We start from the raw sequence: 19,645 nt of genomic DNA on the forward strand, positions 1-19,645 counted from the left end.
AGGAGTCTCTAACTGCCATTAATTAACTTTGTTTGTCTGGAGGCAGTTGTGTGTATTTATTTGTTTGATTTCAACTCCCCTTGGCCAATCCTGCTAACAAGTCCCAGATCATGGTCCGTGAAGAATTGCCTCAAATGATGTGCAGGTGACAAGCACACAGGAGTTGCTCTATCACCTTTCTAGGGTGATATTAAATTTGTGAGCTTATACAGGAAATTTACTAAAAAATAGTCCCAGGTTGATACCTTTCATGATTAAATAAAAGCTAGGAAGCATCTGATACTCATACAAATAACTAAATAGATAGATGGTAGATGATAGATAGATAGATAAATAGATAGATAGATAGATAGATAGATAGATAGATAGATAGATAGATAGATAGATAGATAGATAAAAGATGGGTGAGGGCAAGATACAGAGAATTAAACAAAGAGTATAGCTTTAACACTGCAATGTTTAAAGATGCTACCGAGGGGGCTCTAAGTCCAGCTCGTTAAAAGATAAAGTATGGGATGTGTTGTATTGTTCCAAAAAGATCCAATTAATAGGTGTATTCTTTAGTATGGAAATGTATTATTTCAAAAATCACAGTAAAGTATTTTTTGACTATTGGACTAAATTATCTGCCACAGACATTTATATTAAAATAATATTATCAACAGTCAATCCTTTAAATAACTAAAAGTTTTTTAGTACCAACCAAATCTAATTAAACCAGTTGGTATGCTGATAAACAAAGAGCACATATCACATAGACGCCATTCCAACAGAGAAGGGTAACAGGTCGACCATGTTTTGCTACTATTTTGAAACAAAGTAAGGTATACAGCAGATCTCTGCAATGTTCTTTGTGAATGGAATTTGTTATTAAAACTAATTTTGAGCCATACTCTTCCCGGCCATAATCAGTAACAACTACAAAGTCCTTCCTTGACCTTATTGTTTAAATTGATCAAGCAAAGAGGTCTGTTGGGTCCTGATCTTCATGCCTCCTTTTAGGGATTCCCAACAGCCTACAGCATTCTGGCAGTTCCGTCTGATCTGCCAACAGCTTTTAATGCCAGCATTTTGGGGGATTCTGCTATCCTGTGAAATTTAATCTCACCTATTTAAGCTTGCAGAAAGTACTGGAGGGAATTATTAACAGATTTCCCCCTCATCTTCTTAAAGGATAGCACTGAGTGATTGGCTGGTTTCCCCAAGGACTGAGGGCTGAGAAGTGCTGGTGTGTCCTTAGCATCCTGTTTAGCATGTGTGTGAGGCCACCAGGGATTCTGAGAGACATTTGGAATCAGAATTACATCAATATGCTGATGATGCCTCCCTATCTTCATCTCATCAAACCTACATCCTTCAGCATTAGTGCTTTCTTAACTGAGATGGAAAGTGCCTCCAAACAGCGCACTGCTTATGGTTCTAATTAGACAGCTGGAAACTCATTGATGACACATTAGAGCAGTGGACCAGCAATCTCAGCATCACTGGGAAACTTGTTAAAATGCAAATTCTCAGGCCCACCCCAAACTTACTCCGACAGAAACTCTTGGGACAGGGCCCCTGCAGTCTGCTTTTAAGAAGGTGATTTTTAATCCATTCTTAAGTTTTGAAAATGTATGCATTAGAGAAATGGCTTGTAATTTGCCACTGAAAACTTTATTATGAGATGCTTCCTAGTTTTATTGATTGAATATTTATGGACCCAGGCATATTGGTTTTGTTCACTGCAGTGATTTGAATGAAAAATGTCCCCTATCAGTGTGGGTGTTTGGACACTTGGTTCCCAGTTGGTGGTGCTGTTTGGGATTTGGTACAGTCTTAATAAGGAAGTCCATCATTAGTTGTGGACTTGGAGATGCCATAATCTTGCCCTACTCTGCTTCATGCTTATTGGTGAGGATGTGATCTCTCAACTTCTTGTTTCTGCCCCCATGTCTGCCACTTGTCATGTCTACTTCACCATAATGGATGCTCCACCTAGAACCATAAGCTCAAGTAAACTTCTTGCAATAAGTTGCCTTGATTGTCGTAATTTATCACAGCAACGTAAAAGAAATCAACAACTTTCAACCATTGCCATAAAAAGCACATTGCCTCAAGCAATTCTATGCTCAAAGACATTCAAATCTGTAACAATTTACATTTGTTACAAAAGGCTCAGAAAATGCTTTGTTGCTCTGCTTTGTCCTCTCCCATAGAAGGAGAATTGGATTCCAATTTTAGAATATAAATTCTGAAGGGCTTGATGATGAGACAATTTACTAATGGACAAGCCATGCTATTTCCAAATTTCACCCAAGTTCAAATTATTAAATATTATATATTTTCGTGGGAAAAACATAAAGGCTATGTTTTTCCATACTCATCGACTTTAAAAAATAAAGAATGGTAGAAACACATGTTTGTTGAGAGAAAAAATATGAGAAACTTGAGAAATAAAAAAGATTTTGGACATTTATGTTAGTTAAAAACATGGTCTTTGTACACCCTAATAATGCATGACTTATTACATATCTCATGTTCTGACTTTAACGAAAACTACTAGATAAGCCCTCTAGGGATATAAAATTCAGCTACCTTGAAAGGTTAGTACAAGAAACCATGTTTCTGAGCCTCTCTAAAAAAATACTGAAGCAATTGATTGTTGAACACTTTATTTCTGCCTCCTTGAAAGACAATTATAAAGAAACAGTTGTTCTATATTTGTGAGCCCCAGAACAGCTTGACATCTACAGAAGCTCCACTGTAGGCTTCTCAACTGTGCTCCAGAGGCGCATTGCTTCCTCTTAGCACCTTGCAAAATGTGCATCCTACTGGTTTTGGCCCTCTACTGAGTTATGCCTAGACTGAAGTCTCCCCCATTCTGAATCCTGTTACACTGACTAACAGTCTATGTATGATGTGACACTAACTAGCTTCCTTGCTTTTATCTCTACTATTCCATAAATTCCAATAAAAATCTGCAGAACCATAAATCCAAAAGTTATCATAGGTCTTCATTATTATATATACAGAACAGTCGCAAACCTTTCCTTATAATTAGCAGAATCTTATTGGTACCCACAAGTTCCTACCCGATCATAGGCAGTCACATTTATCTTCTTTTAACTACGTGAACTCGCTAGGAGACTTTCTCTGTTAGAACATTTAACTAGGTCAACAGTGTTCATTACTGGATGCCAATCTTCCCTCAATGTTACCTGTTCTATACTTAAAACTAATCACAGAGACCTGTCAGAGTACCCTCTGTAAGATGGAAGACTGCCCTGCCCTTTCCTCCACCACACTTGGCATTCAAGCACAACCCCCAACACTCCGTATATGTCCATATCACTGTCTTCCCACAGAACAGATTACTCTTCAGTGTACTACTGGTAGTACAATACATTCATTTACCATATAAACAAGCATACAAAGTACTTGTTTAGTCCCTTGTTTATTTTTTTATAAACTTTATGAGGTCTTGAAATTGTCTCTGCTCTATTCAAGTCACTTGAAACAATGCCTAGTATACAGGAGGTTTTCAGCCAACACAAGGTGCATGAATAAACACCTTTACTTTAAGTAAACCCAGTCTGGGTGCTTTATGAGTTGTGTAAGACAGAAATACTTGTCATTGATTCTTCCTAGTTGAAGACGATGAGAAGATGACGAGTAAAGTAATTAATACTGCCATTTGGGATGCTAAATTTTAGATATGGACTGTCCCCCAAAAACTTATATGCAAAAGCTTCTTTCAAACTTGAAAGTCCTATTAGGAGGTTCTGGAATGTGGGACCTACTTTGGAGAAGTATGTTGTTGAAGGAGTGACGGTAATAAATTTATTCTGGACCCTCTCTACCTCCACCCTCCACCCTCCACCCTCCACCCTCCAGGAATCGTGGCCATCTTGGACCGAGAAGTTTCCCCTAAAAAAATGTTTCTACTACAGTGTTATGTCAATACAGAAAAACTGGTTATTCCTAGTAGCCCTTAAGTTAAAGACTGAGATGAAAAAACCTGTGCTTTGGGCTTGTTTGTTTTGTTTTTATCTCAGGTGTTCTTGCCACAACAAATGGCATATCAATACATGCATTGTCTTCTATTTTCAACCCAAAAAGAAAAAAAAAACTTTTGGTCATGAAATCCATTTAATCATAGGAATTAGATGAAGAAAATGCAAAATACTTAATGTAGTCTATTTCATGAGTTTGTTTTATTTCCCAATCCTATACTAAGCAAAGCGATGTAAATATAAGCAAATTTAACTCCAATTTCTCTTTTAATCTGGCTGTTTAAAATTTTAAAATGGCGCGAGTGAACTAATTAATGTCTAAAAGTGTATGTCTGAAAAGATTCTTATGATTATAAGAAGACCTTGGATTTTGGAGGGAAAGGCATATAAAAAGAGTAGATGATAGAACAAAGCCTACAGAGGAAAACTGGCATTTGAAAGCCAGCTATGAACTACTGATGACTGATCATTTACTGAGGTCAATTTGTGCTATGGCTGATCTACATGTGACAAATTACCCACCAACTGAGGTTATAATTCTTGCCAGATAGAGAGCCTCCAAGCATGTGCAGACATTCTCAAGTAAATCAAATTCAAAATACTAATTTGAACAAAATGGGTAATTTATCTTTCCATAAATATACTCCACCGATGGCCTGACAGCTATTGTACTTATTATAATATTATCTTTCTCTTATAGCATTGCAATTGGAGAGATCATGGTGTACACAACCAGCTGATGCTTTATAGAAGGCTAGTCAGAATGAAACGATGTTAAACCTGTCATCTTTGGTGAGTTAACTAAAACACTAAATCTGAACTGTGCTCACGGGAAGGCTCTTTAAAAAAAAACAAAAAAAAAACTATGCTACAGTTTCATTTAACTTTCTTGCTAGCAGAAACAGTTGATGCTAAATGTGAACAAAGCATGATTATATATATATATATCCTAGTTGATAGTTGGACTTTGGGGTTCTTAACTGTCTCCAATAATAACATTTGTGCAGCATCCACACATTTTATAAAATGCTGATTGTTGAGGTTATGGAAATCTTAGCACATTTGACAGTTAATAATTAGAATACTCTTCAAAGATACTCTAACAGTGACAAAAAGGCATACCAGTGGTTTTGACCCAAATATGTGTATCATTTTGTTCAAATTAATATTTAAAAGTTCCTTTTAGGTAGACTGGCAACATGAAAATAATTACATATCTGCCCAATTTAAGGACAGTCTAATGATTTAAATTAGGACGGCATACCAACAGTGCCATTGCCTAAAACCTGCAGGATTCCACCCCTATCTCCTCTGCTGGGTCTACATTACCTCCTCTGGAACAGCTCGAATATTAACAAAGCCCTTTCTGAAGACGACGAACACACGTCGGGCTCCGCAGCGCAGAGCGGATGTCGCACAGTCAAAGGCAGTATCTCCGGCTCCAAGTACAATCACGGCTCCCCGTATGGATGGCAATGGAGAGTGACAGGCGCACATTCCTGAACGATGAAAGGAAAACCCCATTTTCAAGTAGAGAAACCATTTCTGCATGACAGCTCAAAAGATACTTGTACTCAAAGCACTGTAAAATTGCATCTTGCAGTTTTCCAGGGTGGAGTGTCACTATCAAATTATTCTGCTTCGTTGAAAGACAGTTTTATTCCCATTTTAAAAATATGCTCATATATGTAATTTCATACTCAGTACCCTTAGCTTCTTTTTTCCCTTTTAGGAGAATTGCCGCAACACCTTTAAATTATTAACGTTATAATAAACAGGATGCCTCAATTAAAACTCGATCAAAGTTATGATACATATTTTTACATTTTATAATTACATTTCAGCATATTAGTGAAAAAAAGCACTCCTTATAATCTCAACCCATAATCTATAGCATTATATTAGAATACTTTACATAATTTCTCACATAAACTCTACTATGTATTTTATGTTTAGTAAAGTTTTAAAATGAAAATGTCATATTTGTAACTCAAGAGTTTCTGGGAATGATAGCTATAATATAGATTTTTCCCTTTATTGAATATCCATGGTTCTTTCTGTGAAATTGGGAAATAAAAAAATATGGGTTTCACTTAAAACTGTTTTATTTACTTAATTAATTTTGTGCTTGTGTGTGTGTGTCTTCAGTCACATGTCACGGTGTGTACTTGTAGGGCATAAAAACATTGTTCAAGTTAATTTCTCTCCTGCCACGCTGTGGGATCCAAGGATGGAATTCTTGTGTCAGGCCTACAGAGAGCACCTCTACTTTCTCAGCCATCCCACTTGCTCAGGAAATATGACTTCTTCAGTGTCTATTTATCAGAGAATCTATAGGAAGATCTGGTATTCTTATGAAGATCCTCGGAAGAAAAAAATTCGGGTTGTGTTGGGTATTAGACAGTATTCTATTATCAGTACTGTATTATAAACTGCTAAGATAAATTACTATAATTCTTGATATTCCACCCTAGATGATGGCTAGACCTATAATTTCAACAAATATCATCATTTTGTTGGAAGACATACTGTTTGGGAGTAGACAATTGACATTCTTGATATAAAATACATCCTGGTGTACTATGATTTTTCTGTGGAAAAAGCAGAGACTTCTGGGATTCGGAGGTGGGGAGGCAGACAGGGATGGAATTCTTCCTCATTGTTACCTTTTAAGAAATTTAATACAGGATGTTTCTTGTCTGTTTACATTTTGAAAGGAAAAAGAAAACATAAGTTTTGTGGGCTTTTGTTTGTTTTTGTCATTTCTATGAATAATTAGAGGTAGGAATAGCTATGGCTCAGTGTTCTCAAAAAATAAATGTTCAGAAGATTTAGATCATCCAGTTAAAAAGATACTGCAGCTTTTCTTCTTTCTTTCTTCTTCTTCTTTTTTTTTTTAGTCACCAAGACAAGGGCACTACGGGAGCCAAAGCTTGGTATAGTCTTCCTTCAGGTTGTTATTCTTGGGATACATGAAGTCATAGGGTGTCTATCAAACTGTTGGATTTTAACAACTTAGAATTGCTGCTCCCGTAGAGTCCTTGATCTTCCTGCCTCTGCAGACACACATCATGTAGAGACTCATCCTACTTTAAAATAGCTCCAAAACTAGAAATCTCACCCTTATTATAAGAATCTCTTCCAAAGTTTGCTGAAGGGTTTTTATTTTGAATTAATTTTTCACCGTGCACTTTAGACTTACATGTACTACAATACGATAAAATACCTTCTCATGATGCTTTTCTTGGAAGAATAGATGATTTGATAATTCTTGCAAACTGTAGTATTGACATTTTAATGTTTTTACCTTGTTGATATCTATTCAAGAATCCAGATAAGATATGACCAATGTTCTACTTTGTTTGAATTTAATATAAATTTATAACGCCTGGGGAAACGAAGACAACATTGAAACAGAAGACATTAGTATTTACCTGTTTTACTGCCTTTGGAGACAAGTGGCAGAAAGTCTTTGGATGTATAAAATCCCTGCTCCTGTGTCAAGTCTTGGAAAATATGGTCCTTTTTGGGTTCTGGCAAGCCTATTGAATAAAGTTAAAAAAGTATCATTAGCAATCACTTTACTATACAGATATTAAAATTATGAAAATAGTGACAATCTTCAAACTGTATCTCTTGGTTGGGATAAAAGGCTATACAGACATCAAAATCAGAAATTTAGATAACTCAATTGTACTTGCTGGTGTTGTGTCAACTAGACCCAAGCAACAGTCATCAGAAGCAAACCTAAATTGAGAAAACACCTCCACAGGATCAGGCTGTAGGCGAGCCTGTAGGGCATTTTCTTAATTAGTGATTGATGGGGGAGGGCACAGTCCACTGTGGGTGGTGCCATCCGTGGGCTGGTGGTCCTGAGTTCTATAAGATAATAGACTCAGCAAGCCATGGGGAGCAAGCCAGTAAGCAGCACCTCTCCATTGCCTCTGCAGCAGCTCCTGCCTCCAGGTTCCTGCCCTGTTTGAGTCCTGTCCTGATTTCCTTCGATGATAGACTACTCTGTGGAGACGCATATGCCAAATAACCCCTTTCCTATCCAACTTGATTTTGGTCATGGTGTTTCATCACAGCAACGAAAATCCTAACTGAGACAACAATCTAACAGACCTCGTTTACCTTTAATATGAAACTAAATATATAACATAAACATTGCATTAAGTTACATTTATAGGCACATATATACATATGCATGCACAGAGAGAAACATTATGTTACTATACAAAATAGCATAGTATGCAGTGATAAAGTTATTACTGGGAAAATTATCCTCTCCTTTATGCTTTAAATAAAAAATGTTTAGAATATATAGAGTGCTGATTATTAAAAAACCTTTAACAAAACTAAAAAAATAAACAAGGGCACATTTTTATTTTATTTAATTAATGGACAAGAAAGAGTATTCTAAGGAAAATGGACATAAATATATTCCTAAGAATGAATGCATTTCACAAATAACTAAGCTTCTCATAAATTTCAAACTATAAGTGTATTTTAAAATGAGAGATAAAAGCTGATGAGATGGCTCAGTAGTTAAAGATCCTGTCGTACTGCACATCCTCCAGACCTGAGTGTAACTGCAGGAACCCAGATAAAGTTGAAATAGAAAAGTTTCTACCAAGTAGTCTTCTGATGTCTAGATATTTGCTCCTCCTCACACACATGCACACACACAAACACACACACATACACAGGCACAGTAATATTAATAATAACAATAGATTAGTGGTTAAACAAACAATTTTTAAGTATTAAAATATCTGTTATTCACAGGCATTTCTTACTATCAACAAGAAAACCACAAAGTTTACACTATTTGCATTAAAACAAAACATTAATTCTGCAGTAGATACATAAAGAATGATGGGATTGGAAGGAGAAAATTTATGTTATTATATTTTAACTAATAAAAATATTTAATTTCATATCCAAATAAGGAAATGTAAGCATATGATTTCCTTATTTCAAAGTAAAAGTTATTCAAGAAAATTAGAATATACAGTAGGGGTAGAAATATAGCTCTTCACACACTTTTATTAGAAATACATTGCCACCGAATTTTTATAAAATGATTTGCATTCTTTTCCAAAGAGACACAAAGACATGCATATATATCTTAAATGTATATATGATCAATGCAAAACATTTTTAAAGGATGAACAAACACTAGAATTAGGAAAGTATGAATAAATGAGTTCTATCTCTAAAGGAAGAGAACAGAATTTACATCTATGATGTGTGTGTGTGTATTCTATGATGTATATATGTATATTCTACACAAAATAATATATAAAAGCAACAATTGGAACTTGTATTATTTTTGATAATTATGTATATTCAATTTTCTTATTGGTTATTTTCTAAATCTTCTATTTCATTACTCATCAACTATATATTTAAGACATGAACACCATATAACAACAGAGAGATGGTATGCTATCTGTACATTGTCCAATCTCTCAAAATTATTACATCTTCTTTAATAATTTCTCTCTCTCTCCCCCTCCTCCCTCTCTCTCTGGTGCTGGAGAATTGTCTGTATTCTGTCAATCATGTATTTTAATAAAACGCTGATTGGCCAAGCAGGAAGTATAGGAAGGTCAACCAGACAGGAAGTAGAGGCAGGGCAATGAGAATAGGATAAGGCTAGGGAGGAGGAAGCCTCCTCTGCCATTTCTGCCCAGATCACTGAAGAAGCAACATGTGAGCTGCCATGCTGAGAAAGGTACTGAGTCGTGTGGCTAACATAGATCAGAATAATGGATTAATAAAAGTTACAAGGACTAATAAGAAGCCTGACCTAATGGGCCAATCAGCTTATAACTTACAGAGATCTCTGTGTGATTGATTTTCTCTGGGACTTGATGGTTGTGGGGTACTGGGCGGGAACAGATACCCCAACAAGCCAGCCCTCATGTTACCTTTCTCTCTCTCTCTCTCTCTCTCTCTCTCTCTCTCTCTCTCTCTCACACACACACACACACACACACACACACACAAATTTATGTGGTATGTTATGGCACAAGTCTGTATATGTACAATATATTAAGTCCATCCTTGTGGCTCATATGTGCATACGCCCAGGACTGACCACTTGGGACAACCTATGAAAGAACTCCTCCCTGGAGTAACCTAATTCTCCCTCTCTCAGCAGCATTGACTGCCTGTAGTTCTTCATTATTGATGGATGAGATCTTACAGATGTTCCCTCAACCATAATGTCATGTTTCATTATTCAGGTCTTGGCAACACTGTTGATGAGATGCTATAGGCTTGTTTCCACATCATGGCTAGGGCGCACTATCTAGGAGCGTGTGTCTTAGCCCTCTGGCTCTTACAAACTTTCTACCTTCTCATCTGTGCCATTTTTGAGCCTTATGTGTAGGTATTGGATTGCATATTAATTGAGATTGGTCACCCCAAAGTCAGTGTTTCTCTGCATTTTTGCCAATTGGCGATCTCTCTAATCATTTTCATGTGTTAAGAAAAGTAACCTCTTTGATATCTCTTTGAAATCTACACTTACCTGAAAATTAAAATGTTATACTAATTAAAAGTCTTTAAGGTGAATCAAAAACGAGAAAAAAGGTATGGAAAGGGTGAACTTATATCCACGGATACTATCCTTTAACAGGGTCAGTAACTTTTCTACTGGCTTCTAAGCTGATATTCTGGAAGATTTGTTAAGAGGGAGAGGAAGCTATTCATTCATAATTATATTTGTATCTGACTCTTAGGTCACTATTATCTGAAGAAGTGTAGACATTCTCTGGAAACTACCACTGTTTGTACCTAATGACTTTTTTTGTTCCCAGAGAAAAATACATTAATGTTTTTATGATGATTATTTTTATGAAACTATAACATAATTACATTATTTACCACATTTTCTTTGCTCCATTCAACTTTTCGCATGTGGTCCCTTGCTCTCTCTTAAATTTGTGGTTTATATTTTTAAATTGTTGTGACATACATATCACAACAATAATACATATATAATTCTAAGGTTATATTAATCTTAAGTATATAAAGACAAACTGTACAGTCTATGTAAAGTTACTTGCACATGTATAATTTCAGGGCTGGCCAGGGATATTGAATACAATGGTAATCTTTATTTACTCGTTCTTTCATTGCTCACTTGGATCAAGTCAAGGGCAAGAACAATTGGGTTCCTAAATCTTTCATTTAAATCTACATTTGGCACTATGATGGATTTAAAATTTACTAGGTCAGAGTTACCCTATAAATGTTTTAAAGGAATTGGTAAGATGTTCTGAGCTATTAATGTTGGCTTAAGGAGAAGAAAAATGAGCCAATAACAAGACAGGCATAGTATGGTTAAATTATCCCTGCATCCTACATGTCGCAGATCACATACAGAGTCACAATACTCATGAAGGCCTTGTATGTATCTGCAATGTAGGTAAGTTATTGGTTACTTTAATAACATGGTCATGGACTCTGTAATACTATGGCATGATCAGGAGCAGGTTGTGGTCACCAGACAGATTTTGGAGTAAGCTTTGCCTCACTGATCACACTTTTTATGTGTCACCTTGACGGACCTAGAGAGCCAGCTAGTCCCTGAAATACTTACCTGCGTGTTAATGTGGATGTGTTTCTCTGTCTGTCTGTCTGTCTGTCTGTCTCTCTCTCTCTCTCTCTCTCTTTCTCTTTCTCTCTGTCTGTCTTTCTCTCTCTCTCTTCTTTCCTTCTTTTGTTTTTCCAGACAGGGTTTCTCTGTGTGGCTTTGGAGCTTCTCCTAGAACTCGCTCTTTAGACCAGGCTGGTCTTGAACTCAGAGATCCGCCTGCCTCTGCCTCCCCAGAGCTGGGATTAAAGATGTGTCACCACCACCCAGTCATGGATGCCTTTCTAAATGCTGTTTAAAACTATAGTTGTATAACTTTTACTAAGGGCTGCCTTAGTAATGTGGGCAGATGTAATTCTATCAGTCAAAGTCTTTAAGAATAAAACAGTTTCCTCGGGAAGGAAAAACTCCTATTTCAGTACTGTAACATCTAGCTTCCTTAGTAGAATGCTTCCCTAGCATTCACAAAGCTGGTTTCAGACTTGGTACCGCACAAAATAGGTACGGTGGAACATGCTTGTAATCTCAGCACTGGGGAGGAGGAGGCAGAAACTAAAGCTGTCTTATTGGCCTACATAGCGATTCAGGGTCAGTCTGGATTACATGCTAATAACAAGTCCATAGCCAGCCTGGTGGACATGAATTCCCCCTCCCTGTGTGTATCTCAGCACCATCTTCTACCTGCGAGATCTCTTTTGGCTTGTTACAGATCTCTGAGTTTTTATCTAAGTTACACTGTTTCTTAAGATAAATGATCAGACTGTCTAAACATTCTAAAATGTCTAACATTCTCATTCTCTCTCTCTCTCTTTCTCTCTCTCTCTCTCTCTCTCTCTCACACACACACACACACACACACAAACGCACGCGTTTCCTCTCTCTCCCTCTCTCTCTCTCTGTCTCTCTCTCTGATAATCATCATTTCCTTTTAGCAGGTAAGAATTGTGCTATTCTCATGAATGTAAGATTTAGAGATCAACTATACTGGCGTGTGTTCATATGTCACTGAGACCTGGTACATAATGAATGTTCAATGAGCCTTTGCTGTAAGATAGGCTTATTTATTCTATAGTTTATAAATTCTCCCAAACTTCAAATCTCCTGGTAAGGAAAGAATAAACTTTAAATCATAGCAAAGTTAAATCTTAGCAAATTTAAGTTCTACAAGGAAAGAAAAATGAGGCAAGCTTACGTGAAGTATGAAAGATAATGAAAGTTGCAAATCCCCATCTATCACGGGAAGACTTCCCCGAGAGTCGATGACATATTAATAAATAAGGTCTGTGTCTACATGAGGATGATTTCAAAATGACACAGATATGACTTTTTAATTCACCATTCAGTAGGAAGATGAGAATTTATGAATAATGAGGGATGGACAATGATTCTACAAACAAAACAGTTTCATGCTGCTTGCTAATGGTTGTGTCTTGCAAGAACTCCAGCGCAAATCCTTGATCTTTAGAGTGGTTTTCAAAGGTTTGCTTGTTGCTTTATGTATTACACAAACCAACACCTCCCTATGAAGTATAGGAAAACAGTAATTTTCAGCTACTCCCAATGAGAAAGTAAATTCTGCTTCTATAGAAACTTTCATTTAATGTTTGTTGATTACAAGCACTGCAAAAGCTGCCTGGTAGATAGGGGATTTATATAGTCAATTCACTTGAAATATCTGAATAACTCTATGGCACACACAATGTTACTCTTCCCACATTTTAGATATGGGGAGAGTGAGCTATATAGGTACTAAATAGCTATGGTGAAGGTCACAGAACATGTTTCTATCTGTGTTTCTGTGTCTCACTGTGTCATAGTATGTACATGAATCTGCTTATATGTGTGTGTGTGTGTGTGCATGCATGTGTACAGGTGCTCATGAATGGGAAGGCCAGAGGTTAATGTCACCTGTTGTCCTTTTTTTCTAACCTAATTATTTGAGACAAGATCTGCGAGTGAAACTTTAGCTCGGCAATTTGACTACACTGGTTGACCAACAATTCCCAGAGATCCTCTTGTCCATGACTGCCCCTCTCTGGGATTTACCAGTGCACAACCTTGTTGACTGGTTCTTCACAAGGGTGTTAGACTGGTAAAGTAAATGTGGGCTTTCAAGTGCCCAGCAAGCAGTTTATTGACTATACCCTCTCCCTAGCATTTGTAAAGGCTGTCTTTTCCATGTGTGTAAATGTATAATTAGAATTTGCTATAATATATGCAGATTAATCAGTAGTATTCCAAGGAAGCATTCCAAATGCATATATTTAGTTTCTATATGTATGCTGCACATAGCAGGTATATGACCAGCATCCAATCTCCTGCTAGAAAAAGGCTGTCTGCTTCTACTGACTGCCTTTGGGTTTTGTGATTGTTTTTCCAGCAAATTTCCTTTCTGAAGCATTTTCCTTCTTAAGTGTGTCTCCCTTGGGCATCTGCTGGTTATTTTTCAATATTTGATATTCTTTGAAAACAAAATGTATCCCTGTTTTGTTTCCAAAGCACCTCCCTCTGGAACAACTACAGAATAAATAACAGCAACACACATAGGAACCACACTCCTTGAGCTCATATCAAGTTTTACACTTCAGTTAACATGAAAAAGATACTAAATATCCTGTAACATATTATCAGCCTGTAAGTAATAAAGGAAGAATCAGCTATGTGCCTTGATCTTTATAGATTCAGTGGACTGTACTTAGAAATCATGGAGATTCTATGATGTTTGCAGGAGGTAACTCACTGGGTCACTTATTTGGTGTTAATCTGATTGAGCAAGAATTCTGTGAGATGTGTGTACTTAAAGGTGGTGAGAAAGGCAATCACCAGATAAACATGTCCTTGTGGAATGTCTCATAACCCTCACTGAAGAGAATATAGCAGTGAAGATGAGAACTGGACTCTAGCCCAAGCCTGCAGCTTACAGAAATGGGTGATGATCTGGGTACTGATGCTCTGACTGGGTACACTGGATGTTGTTATGTCACACAAATTCTGCTTCAGAAACAAGAGTTTAGTAAACATGTCACCATCCTCAAAGAGACAAGATGAGAGGACAGCAAAATGTAATTAATGGTAGATTTTTTTCCCACATTTCAAAATATCCTTTTTATCTCAAATCTCTAATTTCACCTCTTTGATGTGCAATATTTATATTTTCAGAGGGTATTACAATATAATTATATATATATGTATACATATATATATATATATATACGATCAAATAAAGGTAATAAGAAATTCTACTTCCTCAAATTTATTTGCAAAACTTGAGAACATTTAAACTTATTTGTTTTATTCTTTTGAAATGGTTTGCATAATGATATAGATGCTGAGTATTCTACTGTGTGATAGAAGACTAAAAGTAGTTCTTATATGAAACTAACTCAGTACACGTTATTCAGCTTCTCTTTCCCAGTGTCTTATAATTTCTTCTAAGATTACACTTTCTTTCAGAGAAGACAGTATAAAGTGCTGGAGGTGTGTGTGTGTGTGTGTGTGTGTGTGTGTGTGTGCATGTGTGTGTGTGTGTGTGTGTGTGTGTGTGTGAAAATCTGTATTAGAAAAAAAGTTTCCTATATGAAGCCCCAGCTGTTGGGATTACAATATAGAAACCAAATAAACAATTCCTTCAAGGCCTATGTATTCTGCAATGTCATGAATGATTATAAAGTTTTTCATCTGTCACTTAAAGATCACTTATATGAATCAAAGGATTTATATTTTGCTTCCAAGGGACAATAGTGCCATATGGGTCATCATTCTGGGATCCATATATTGATTAGAAAGAGAACAGATCAATGATACCCTATTGTGATTCTTTTCTCAATAAAAGCCAATGCCTTTTTCCTGACACCCCACTGTAAATATGGTTAGTTCTGAGTGTTAGAGCTGAATTCGGAAAGAATGAAGCAATTCAATATAACACCTATGAAATTAGATCACCGTGGATCACAATAATATTCATTTCATTGATTTTTCAAATCCCCATTAAACATCTGCTTCCTGGAACTGCCATCTGGGCTCTCTCAATACGAACACACACATGAATTGTGTGTGCCACACAACTTGTTAAAGTGTAGCAGGGTACGACTATTGTAGATATGTTACAAACGGAACAAGCCCTTCAAACTGTAACGTCCCAAGTGCCCAGGAATTTCTGTATAAAATCATCTAACAAAGCCAAAAATGTGTTTTGACTCTTCTTACATTCAAATATTTGAAGATGATTAAATAAGATATTGTCTTCAATTTATGAAACAAAAATTTATGAAAAATGTCAGATAAGATTAACCAATAACCAAAGTTGATAATTACATGAGGTACATCTTTTTTTAATAAGCCTTCAGCCATAAGTAGAAAATATAAATAAATTCTCTCATACCAACATAGAGAGTACATATAACTTTGTCATGTCCAGAACAGAAAAAATGCAAAAGAATTAATAAACTAGTATAAAAACTAGCATTTATGCATAAGATAAAAACTGAGCATGAGTCACTATGGACAAATAACTTCTTACCATCTTTATTCAGATTTCATGTTACTTGTTTTATCTGTATGATAAGATACAATCAAAACAACAAACTCCCTGGAAAAGAAAGAATGGCTTTTTTTTCAACCTTTCTTCTCTACTTTTGTAGAGCTCTAATTTTCCTAAAATTGCTCTTATTTTAATAATTAAAATTTAATTTTAACATAACACAAGTGCTAATTAAAATCCTTTTTCTAAAATGCATGCATTAGTGTAACATATTTCTATCACAAAATTGTATATTCTCCTCTGACTTTTGGTATTATGTATTAAAACCTGTTTTGTTTCCTGGGTCTTTTCTCTCTTCCTCTTCTTCATTTCCAACCTTTCTCTGCTTTGTTTGGTTTTTCTCCTTTGGCATTTGTTATAAACAATTTCCTTAAATTTTAATCTTCACATCGTCAAATAAGGCTAAGGGAAAGTCAAGCAATATGCCTCAGGCAATTTTTTTTTCTTAACGATTGAAGTTCTTAGATGGTCCTAGGAAATTACTATTTAGGGCTGTGGAAGTAGACTATATTCCAAAGTAAAGAAATCATTAATAATAAAATACTAAAAAGGAACAGTTATATTACAAAATAAATCTACCAGCCTTACAAAGAAAACAAATTTGCAACCGCCACCTGCTGAGGAGATGAGGCAGTAATCTCAGCACCAGGAAATAAAAAGGAAGAGAAGGGAAAAAATACAAAAGCACAGACATTAAAAAAGTAATTAAAACACTTATCTCCATCGACATACATAACGAAACACCCTCAGCCAACCACCTAAAAACATACTCTATTGAACTGCACAGCAGGCTACAACATTAAAGCTGCCACCATAAACACACATTCTGCAGAGGAAGAGGACCCTTTAAAAATGTCGTCTCAAAAGTGTCACTAATGTGTTAATCACCAGTAAATGTACCACACATCCTTTGTATTGTATTAGTTACTTTCTTAGAGGTATTTTTTAAAAGTTATGCTTCTGCTTTTATTCAAATATTTTTTTTACTATAGGTACGGGGTAACCTCTTTATTTGTAACCATTCTAGTGTGTTCTGTGATCACATTATGGCAATTAAGCCTTCTGTATGTGAAAAACTTTCATGCAGTAATGCTTAATGGTACATAAATTGAGATAATACATTTAAATACTTCCCTCTAAAGTCAAAATTATGTTATAGTATTAGGGTAGAGTAAGGTGAGGCACACTGGAATAATTGGGGTCATAGTTATAACAGACATGAATGTAAAGACTTCTTTGAATTTCTAAGTGTGTTCTCATGTTCAGAGCTCTGTAAAGTGAAACAAAGCCAGGTTAGGAAGCAAGTGGCTGATCAAATGCCAAATGTACTTGGTGGCTCTCAGCTGCATAACATGTTTCTTGTATCTATGTGATTTTCCCAGGTGTTCCTAGGAAGCAATGAAGAACTGCTCAATTCGGAACAAGAGCCTTCTCATGGTTCTGTTCCATATCAAACCATAAGACAAGGCAAGGCACTTTACATCTCCAGATCAAATTGAGATTTTCATAAATACTGGTATTCCACATTACAAACTTGATAACTTACCTACCAGGCGCACTCTTGAGTTACATTAAAGATAATAAAATTGAAAACAAGGAATTTATTGTTGAAATATTATGTTCAACTATTGAATTTTAATATAAATTGTGATTTTTAAAATAACCGAGATAACAGTGTGTCAGAAACAAAACTCATAGTTGTTTTGTTTATTAACTACTTATTCATCCATTAATATTTATTGGCCATATGATAGGAGACAGAGAGACACAAGTGGACAGGGGAAGTTACAAGGTTCAGGGCACTGTAACAAAGGGAATATATTTCATCTTAATGCAGAAAAGTCAGGAGTTGGGAAAAAATAATCATCAGGTTCCATGAGTCAAAGTATTATGCCTGCAATCTGAGGTGGGGTTCAGGCTCTTCAGGAAAACTTAAGGAAAAAGTTTGGATTAGAAAAAAAAATGAAATGAAAAATAGGTAGTTCCCACCATGGAAATAGACTCACGTGACACCAGGTAATTGGGTTTTGCATCAGAGATATTTCATGAAACATGATGATAAGTTTTGTCTACTCAGAAGGGCAGGTAATAGCAGAGTGTAGGGGTGATTTCAGGCTAGGAATAGAGGGACGTGGCACACGTAAAGGCATGCTACAGAAATCCAGATGGAAAAGAAGCACAGCCCTTATGTTCCTCAACCTGTAGGACTGTCACTTTCCACTCACATGGTACAAAGGCTCAGGAGAAGTATGGCCTACCTGGAACAAAAATTTCACTCAGAGCTAAATTTGGATGATGTATTAATATGAAGACATATATCATTATAACAGGTGGCATGGTGGCAGGCAGGCAGAGAGATGAGAGAGATACGAGAGATAGAGAGACAGAGACGGACAGAGAGCGCCTAACACGGGCTCTTGAAATCTCAACGCTGACCCTCAGTAACATATACCTCCTCCAACAAGGCCACACCACCCAATCCTTTCCAAAGGGTTCCACTAACTGGGGCCTAAGTATTCAACTATATATGCCCGCAGTTGAGGCAGTCTTCATTCAAACTAGCACAGGGTTTGATGTGTAACACATTTGTCTCCCTCTCTGTGTGCCATTCTCCTCACTTGTCAAAGAAGCCTTTAAATGCCTACTCCTCAGCTTTGTGATGATGTTGATTTGTGAAACATTCATAAGATGGAAGAAATTTAGTTCTTTTTTTTCTCCTGTACTGAGTAAAGAAAAAATAGCTACCATGGATTGTGGCTCAAACCAGAGAAACAAAAATATGATGTTGTTCCTCTTCAGAAATCAGTTAGTTTCTCTTATGAGCTATATAACACTCACATTCACAAATTAAATTAGACTCAAATTCACATAAACCACTCAACATCATAGCAGAGCACACAATTTGACAGTATCGATAAAATTCTCACAGTTTTATGTCAGTATAAAACAACAATTTATATCCTGAATACCTTTGGTTTAATAAACCGAGCAATTGATGCTTTGACACATTTTTGGTCAGTTTTTGAATAGACGATTTCTCTTCTGATCTAGTGTCTTGAGGTATGTATTGGCATTTTGTTGATATATTTTTCCAGATTTTAAAGGAAGAAGAAAGAAAATGTAGAATATATATTTTCACCTTATATACCTGCTTACCCTTATAGAAGCTCAGTAGTAATGAATATTTGAATAACTTACATTTGAAGAGCATTCTGTAACTTAGAGATATTTTCAGTACATCAGTTGATGATGCAACACTAAGCTGGGTATTTGCTTGCCCATTTTTACAAATGAGAAAGTGAGTCTCAGGGATGTGTGATGAACTCTCTAATATCTCATGGTAACTAGAAAAAAATAGATTTAAATATGCTTAAGTTCTTCAACACAATGCTTCTTCTACAATTCTGTAAAATGTATATGAGAGGGGCTGGAGAGATTGCTCAGCGGAACACATGCTGCTCTTGCAGGGGATCCAGAATCCAGAATCCAGAACCCACAGAG

The 19,645-nt window shown here is 36.2% G+C and overlaps 1 protein-coding gene across 1 annotated transcript in view; it reads right to left on the minus strand.

Annotated features, from left to right (window-relative positions):
• Nucleotides 1-19,645, minus strand: part of Dpyd (dihydropyrimidine dehydrogenase) — an 801,706-nt gene that overhangs the window by 475,158 nt on the left and 306,903 nt on the right. The window contains exons 9-10 of the mRNA XM_087897615.1: nt 7,430-7,537; nt 5,325-5,494 (exon numbers count right to left, since the gene is read on the minus strand). Coding sequence (XP_087753741.1) covers nt 5,325-5,494; nt 7,430-7,537 — 278 coding nt within the window. The remainder of the gene's footprint in view (nt 1-5,324; nt 5,495-7,429; nt 7,538-19,645) is intronic.

This window comes from Myodes glareolus, chromosome 17, assembly GCF_982192425.1.
Source record: "Myodes glareolus chromosome 17, mMyoGla1.1, whole genome shotgun sequence".
NCBI lineage: Eukaryota > Metazoa > Chordata > Mammalia > Rodentia > Cricetidae > Myodes > Myodes glareolus.